This window comes from Pan troglodytes, chromosome X (genome assembly GCF_028858775.2).
Source record: "Pan troglodytes isolate AG18354 chromosome X, NHGRI_mPanTro3-v2.0_pri, whole genome shotgun sequence".
Classification (NCBI taxonomy): domain Eukaryota; kingdom Metazoa; phylum Chordata; class Mammalia; order Primates; family Hominidae; genus Pan; species Pan troglodytes.
This window is the reverse complement of record NC_072421.2, coordinates 36422446-36430421: the sequence shown is the minus strand read 5'-3', so window position 1 is coordinate 36430421 and position 7976 is coordinate 36422446. Positions and strand designations below refer to the sequence as shown.

The following is a 7976-nucleotide window of genomic DNA, read 5'->3' as shown; positions in this document are numbered from 1 at the left end:
TGGCTTCTTTGAATGCAGTTTGAACATTCTGCAGTCTATGAGTGGTTGAAGTATGGCTGCTGGGATTAGCCAACACTCAGCTTTTGTTACAGGGGCATACTACTAAGTTAGGTTTTCAGTTTTGTCTATTAAGCTAGGTTACACTTCATCCACAAGGACTCAAATATAGAAGTATGGAGTCCTTTTCAGACCATATTTAGTATCCTTTAACAAGTGGCATGATCTTGGCTCACTGCAACCTCGGCCTAGAAGGTTCAAGTGATTCTCCTACTATGTAGCAAACAAGCATCACAATTATTTGTCAAAAGGACCCTGTAAATATCTACAGTATGGGCTTACCATACTTCACTCAAAAGCACCATTCTGCGCTGTTATTTTCAGTGACCACTATAATCAAAGTATACTGAGAATTTTCTCATTACTTTAGGTAAGGGTGAAGGAAATTTATTCTTCCTCCTCTGAAGGTTTGAGTCTTTAATTCTGCTGAAATAAACTGACAATGAACAGATTAACAGGAAAAAGTCATAAAAATGTATTAAGGTGCAAGAGCACTGCTGTTACACAAAATATGAAATTCAACACCTCGCCTCCATCCAAACTACCCGTGTTTTCATTTATTTCACCCCCACCAAAAATATAAACATTCTTTAGAGTAAGTAATTAAAATATATTGAAGATAACCTATTCTAAATATCCCTTAAGTGGAGTGGTACTTGGTTCTTCTTACCCAGGGTAATGACTACCAACCCAGTGGCTTTTGTGTATTTCGTCTCAAGAAAGTGTCACTGGTATCTCTCAGAAACTCCTTGAGACAATGCATGTAACAAGACTTAATTATGAATTATGTTCAGTGACATAAGGATAAGAGCAGAACAGTTTCCATTCCTTCCCTGGGTGATTTGTCTCTGGTTAAACCATGATCCCAAGGTAACTGTGATGAGGAGTTTTCTACACCAGGCTTTTGGGTCTCAACTCTGAGACAACCCATCTTGAGGTCTGATCCCTGATCACCACTCTCTCAGCCTCATCTTTCACCACACCCGAATTAAATTAAAAATTATACTCATTGAAAGAATTTGAATCTCTCAAAGCCCCAAATTTCTTTGCCTCAGGGAATCTATATTTGACAGTCTCATATGGATTCCCCCCAACTTACCTATTAACTCCTTTTATTTGTCCTTTAGATATTAGAAAATATCCCACAACCATCATTGTAAGATTTCTGTTCCTATAAGTTAGAATTATAAGGAGAGGTCCTAGGCTTTGTTCATCCTAGCATTCCAGTATTATTCTGATTATTACTAAAGAGCAAATGCTTAACTAAGGTTTGGGGAATAAAAGAGATAGTGAGGATCCTGTGCAATTTATGGAGATCTATTTCTCGGATATTTCTAAGTTAAGCAAATTAATGCATATATCATTGAATTTTACAAAACAAAAAACTAAAAGGTATTCAGTAAGAAATACATTGATCATCTTTTATCTATTTTTTATTCCAAATATTTTAAAGCAAAGTTCTTAGCAATGTCATGTCATGCTATACTAGACCACAATATAGATGGATGGTTTTCTAATCTGTTTTACAAAATTAACAAAACTTTTGCTACTAAGCTGCATGCAAAACATTAAACGGATATTTAAAAGCAGAGTTCTTAGTAATGTCATGTCATCCTATATCAGAACACAATATAGATGGTTTCCCAATCTGTTTTACAAAATCAGCAAAATATATGCCACTAAACCTCATGAAAAACATTAAATGGATGACTAATATTATTCAAAACTTAAGAGATCTGGAAACCACCTAAACTATTAAAAGAAACATCATCTGAATAATATAGCCATTAAAAAATAAAAGAATAAACTGTCAAGTTACACATACAAAATAGGGATACAGATGATATATACTATTTTTCCTCCAGCCCCACCCTGGACCTGCATCCTTGAACACTAACTGCCTTCTGCAAACGTTACATAAAACATCTATCCTTGTCTTCACTAGGTATGGGAGAAGCTACCAAACATAGCACTGGAACTCACAGTGGCTGTGGAAATGGAGTCAGCCCTGACTCAAATTCTGGCTCTAGCTCTCTCTTCTTCCTCTTTCAGAGCTTCCGCATACTGAGATGGGAAAGAATGTGGGTGAGACCCATGAACTTTGGCCACAAACTCCAGGACTTTCATCTTGCTGGCTTCAGCTTTGGCTCTTGGGCCCCACAGGAATTCATATCGTGCAGGATCACTGTTGGCCACCTGCTGGTACTCCAGGTACTTCTCTTTCACAAAATCTTTGGTGATGAGCTCTCTGGGCTCTCCAAAGATGAAGTGCTTCTTCCCAGAATATACTCCCGTCAAATTCAGCACTTCCCAGACTTCCTCTTCAGTGGCACGGTTGCCCTTCATGAAGATCACACCCAGGACAAGTATCAGGAGGCCAGTCTTGGGCACACCCTTTTCACCACTCAGCATCCCATCATAGGTGAGGCCCAGTTTGATGAAGAGGCCATAGCAATGGGTGGTGGGGTCCACCTCCACCACATCAAGGCCAAATATCATCTCTAGGCGCTCAGAAGCTCTCAGGAGGATCTCAGAGAAGTGGCTCTCATCATCTTTGATGATAATCTTCAACATATCTGCCTTTGTTATTGGCTTTTTCATCTGATACTTGTGCAGCATGAAATTCACCAAAAAAGCCACCTTCTGGTCGAGAGCATCTGCGGGCACATTCCTGGGGTCTGATGTATCCTCTGAGGAGCTTGGACTATCTTCCTCTTGTTGATTGCTAGAAGCCTCATCAGATTCACTTGATGAGGTGGTTGTGACAGCAATGGAAGAGGAGCAGAAACTCTGAGGAACCTCAAGAGGACTCTCTGCCTTAGCAGCAGGAGCTTCCTTCACTTTGCCAGGCACTAGAGGATGGGAGGAGGAGAGGAAGGTCTTCTCCAGAGGCTTGGAGACCTGTGCAACCTCCAGGCTCTGGGTCTCACTGAAGGTCTGAAGGTGCTGATCATGTGTGCATCGTGGACTCTCCTGATCCTGAGACATGATGACCCTTGTGGGTGGCAGTAGGCAGGAGTGTGGACAGGAGGGCAGGCAATGAAGAATCACTACCTAAGGGAGAGAGAAAGGGTGTAAATGTCCTCAGCTGGTAAACTCAACTGCGGTAGCTCTGATGGAAGCCACTGCCTATAGACTTCTCCTGACAGCAGTGTTATAGAGCCTCACAGATCTGATATTCTGTTTTCTGGGTCTACCAAGAACCTGAAGGATGAAGTGAGAATTCTCAGGGTGCAGCCAGCCAACCCAACGTGAGAATTTTTCAGGTTCACAGTAGACACTTGTAGTTGGGCTCAGTACAGCTCCTTTTGTTCTGAGGAGGGTAATGTCACCAGTTGATGGCCAGAAGTGCCAGTAACTTGGCACCTGATAGGGCCTGTGCCACTTCCCCTGTGGTAATGTGGGGCTGTGCCCCCAAGACCAAAGTCAAAAGGAAGTGTCAGGTACCTCCTCCAGTTACCCAACCTGGAGTTTACCAGGGCTGATAGCAGGACCTAGATTCTGTGAGAGGCACTGTAATGGTATGGGTAGTCCCCTCAGTTATTACTCAGGTGCCTTATTTTGAATCCAGGCAGGTCCTGGGATCCTTCCTTCTGTTAACCTAATGTTGTCCCCTCAGACAAAAGGTTCCACCTCCTCAAGACCCTGGAGGAGGTAGTGAGGTGTCACCTCCACCTAACAGCTTTACCCATACCCACTCAGGGCTGACAACAGTGCAGTACTTGAGTCTTCAGAATCCCTGCTCTTCTGGGGTGGGTGGCCCTTAGTTTTCATTCGGGCTCCTTGACTTGGCTAGTGATGGTGACTTACCAGTATACTAACTAATGCCACTCTCCACCTTCAAGAATACCTCATCCTCCTGAGTCACCTGAGAAGGAAGTGATAAAGGACACTACCTATCTGCAATTACTGGGGATTCACAGTGTTAATAACAAAGGCTGTACACTGTGAAGCTTTCTTTGTCCTTGTGTCCTGTGTCCTTTTTCCTCTGTGGACCTTACTTGGGGTCCTTACTGTGACTTTTCACAGGCCCCGGCCTCCCTTGTCTACTGATCTGATATGATGTAGGTACACTAATCAAGAACCTCACATGACAGAAACCCTCAAAAAGGAGGAGTGGGTGCTTGTCACATGATCCCTGCCCAGTGCTCCCTGGCTGAAAAAGTTATCAGGGCTCTTTGGCGACATATATCCTGGAGTGGATTCCTATTGGTCCTTACTCTGTGTCTCTATGTTAACTCCTTGCACTTCCTGGACACCCAATCCAATGCTTATCTGAACCTTTGCCTTCATTTCAAGACTACCACCTCCATAAGACCCCAGTGTATGCAATAAGCAGGACAGGGCTCTGTGGCGATTACTCTTTTCTGGGGTGAGTGTTCCCATCGGCCTCACTTAATGTCCTTCCCTTGACTAATGGAAGCATCTGGGACCTGATATCACTTCCTTAGACCAAAACCTTTGTTATCCTGAGTTCACTGAACAGGAAATAAGTAGATATCTCAGCCTGACAGCCCTGCCCAGAGCCTCCCACAACCGACAGCAGGGCTAAGCAGGGCTACGTTCTGTCCTCATTATCTGGGATGGGTGGTTCCCTGAGACCTCACTCAGGGTCCTTACTTTGACTACTGGTTGGGCTTCAGTCCCCATCTTCTGATAGCTAATGCCACTCCTGCCAAAAAAAGAAAAATCTCATCTCCCTGTGGCAACTGTAAAGGAAGAGATTAGACATCTCTCAGTCTTAAGTCTGTGTCTTCACCTAACCTCTCGGTACCCCTTATGCACCTACCCCTATATTGACTTGAGGCTGCTATTCAGACCATGACACTCACTTCCTGAGACCCCTGAAGATGAAGACAGTATGGAAATTCTTCCCACTCCTGCCTTGGACTTCCAAGGGCTGAACTCAGAGGCAGAGTGGAGCTCATGGAGATCCCAAATGTACTGGAATGGGTGTCCCCTTCATCTATACTCAATGTCTACAATTTGGCTCCAGGCACTGCGAGAGACTCCTCCTCTCTGCTGGCCTGATGTTCCCTCCTTATGCTAAAGATTCACCCCTCAGTGACTACCAAGGATGTGAGGGGACACTTCATCTAGATATCCAGCCTCCTATGACTGACACCATGGGTGGAGACTGTGGGGCCACCTACGTTCTGGGGTGGGTTCTTCTCTCAGTCCTAAGTCCACATCCTTACTTTGAATCATTTAAGCACCCGGGAATCTTCCCTCTGATGGCCTTACTTAGCTCCCTCAAACCAAGGCCTACACTTGCCCAAAACCAAAAAGGATGACATGAAGTTGTCTGACTGGTGGGCCCCCATATCAGGGGTCTCCGAGGGCTGACCAAAGGGGCAGAGAACAGCCCCATGGTAACACCCTGTTCCAGAATATGTGGCCCAGATCTTTTTCATGGTCTGGGACTTATCCTTCTGACTTAAGTTTTCCCTCACAATAAGACCTCCTTCTCACTGAACACCATAGAGGAGTGTGTGGATGTCTCATCTGGCTATCTCTGTTTGGGTCTCCCAAACATTCCCTGTGACTTGTGGGTCTACAGTTTTATGCAGTGTATTTTCCCTTCTGACAGAACTCAATGAAACCTGCCAAGGCCTGGAACTCCTTCTGCTGGCCTGATGTAATATACTCAGACAAAACCTTCACTTCCCTAAGACCCCAGGAGAAAATTAGCAGTATCTTCAGTTTGACACCCCTAGGGTGAGTCTCCCAGGGAGGGGAAAAGCTCCTTGGATCCTTCTCTGTCATCAGTTGGCTAATCCCATAATTCTCACACGGGGTCCCCATATTGGAAACTAGTTGGTAATGTGTTCCCTCCAGTCGGCTAACTGATGCTGCCCCCTTCCAACCAAGACTTCATCTCTATGAGATACCCACAAAGGAAATGAGCAAACGCCTCACGAACGGACACCCAAAAATGACAACATGGCCTAGGCACTGTGGCACAACCTCTTTTGTGGAGCCTGCAGAACCTTAAAACTCATTCAGAGGCCGGGCGCAGTGGCTCATGCCTGTAATCCCAGCACTTTGGAAGGCCTAGGCGGGTAGATCACGAGGTCAGGAGATCGAGACCATCCTGGCTAAAACGGTGAAACCCCGTCTCTACTAAAAATACAAAAAAAAAAAAAAAATTAGCCGCACATGGTGGGGGGCACCTGTAGTCCCAGCTACTCAGGAAGCTGAGGCAGGAGAACTGCGTGAACCCGGGAGGCGGAGCTTGCAGTGAGCCGAGCTCACACCACTGCACTCCAGCCTGGGCAACAGAGAGAGACTCCGTCTCAAAAAAAACAAAACAAAAGAAACTCAGGGTCCTCACCTGGACTCCTGCAGGGCCTGAGATGCCTTCCTCTGCCGACACGACACTGCCTAAATCAGACTAAAGCTTCACCTCCTTCAGACTCCGCAGGCGGAAGTCAATAAGCAACACTTCCGGCTGCCCTTGCCCCCAAGCCTTGCAGGGCTGACAAACGGGCCGGCCCTCACTCAGTGTGTCCGCCAATGTTCTATTGTGAGTGATCTCTGGTGATCGACTCAGTACTCACTTAAGGGCTTTTTTCTTTTTTAACTCTCGGCAAATCTAAGGACTCTTACCCTTGCCCAAATAAGGACTTCACCTTAATCAGATTCCCGAGGGAGAAATGTGGGGTGGCTTCAGCCTGAAAGTCCAGCCCACGGCCTCCCAGAGTTGACTGCAGGGCCTGGGGCTCTTATCTGCAGGGCGCTCTATTTCCCTCAGTCTCAGAGTTTTACCTTGACACCTGACAGTGCCTGCAGCGACTCGTTCCTCTGCTGACTAGGGTGCACCTTCCTCAGATAAGGTCGTCACAGTCCTCGGACTCAGAAGAGGAAATCCGGAGCGTCACATCCGGTTACCCCAGACGGAGGCCTCGCAGGACCAACAAAAGGGGCGGGGCGGGGTGGAAAGCGTGAAGCACCCTGTTCACTCCGATATTGAATATGCTGTTAATTTAGTTAGGATATTGTCTAATTGTGAATAGCCTTGGTTCAAGTCCCCTTTACTTGGACCACCTTTATCTGGTTTTTCTATCAAAAAATGTTCACTTGTAAAAATATTTTGAATAATTTCAAATCTTTTTGGATCTTTTGGATGAGTTTCCATAAGATACTTTTTTTTTTTTTTTTGAGATGGAGTCTCGCTCTGTAACCGTGGCAGGAGTGCAGTGGCATGATCTTGGCTCACTGCAACCTCTGCCTCCTGGGTTCAAGTGATTCTCCTGCCTCAGCCTCCCGAGTAGCTGGGATTACAGGCGTGCGCTACCATGCCTGTCTAACTTTTGTATTTTTAGTAGAGACGGGGTTTCACCATATTGGTCAGGCTGGTCTTGAACTCCTGACCTAGTGATCTGGCCGCCTCGGCCTCACAAAGTGCTGGGATTACAGACGTGACCCATACACTAATTTTTTCCCTCTGAATATATAGTGCAACTGGCCTTCAAACCTAACTGGTTTTCAAACTGTTTGAGGATGGCTTGATCTTTGACTACAGTTTCAGTTTGTGTTGTTTGACTATATTTCTGTATGTTTTATGAACCTATTTATTCCCTTATATTTTGCTAAAAATTAGTTCATTTCACTTGGGTTTTCAACTTGAAGGACATAATATTTATAGTAAAATGGTTTATGATACAAATTCTTAAACACATGCAATAGTAGAAATGATAGTACAATGAACCCAATATACTTGACACTTCCCATGTCATCAGTAGTTAATGGTAGCAGCTTGTTCAGATTAAGAATTTGTTCTTTGGCAAAACCACTCCAAAGATTATTCTTTGTACTTTCATTGGGTATACCCAATGCCTGTGTACAGGTCTCCCTTTTTGGTGACATTGGCAGTGCTGAAGATCATGACTTTTATCCATTATCTATAATATTAGGGG

The 7976-nt window shown here is 45.0% G+C and overlaps 1 protein-coding gene across 2 annotated transcripts; it reads right to left on the bottom strand.

The window, feature by feature from the left end:
* Window positions 1-1475: 1475 nt before the first annotated feature.
* MAGEB16 (MAGE family member B16) lies at window positions 1476-6944 on the bottom strand. Of its 2 annotated transcripts, none has more exons than XM_009438921.3 (2): window positions 6826-6944; window positions 1476-3111 (listed from the first exon to the last, which is right to left on the bottom strand). In XM_009438921.3, exon 2 carries the CDS (start codon window positions 3043-3045, stop codon window positions 2071-2073), a length of 975 nt encoding a protein of 324 aa, XP_009437196.1. In that variant the 5' UTR covers window positions 3046-3111; window positions 6826-6944; the 3' UTR covers window positions 1476-2070. The 2 variants fall into 2 exon arrangements, with proteins under 2 accessions (XP_009437196.1, XP_016798432.1); XM_016942943.3 differs by lacking the exon at window positions 6826-6944 and adding an exon at window positions 6392-6490.
* Window positions 6945-7976: the final 1032 nt, after the last annotated feature.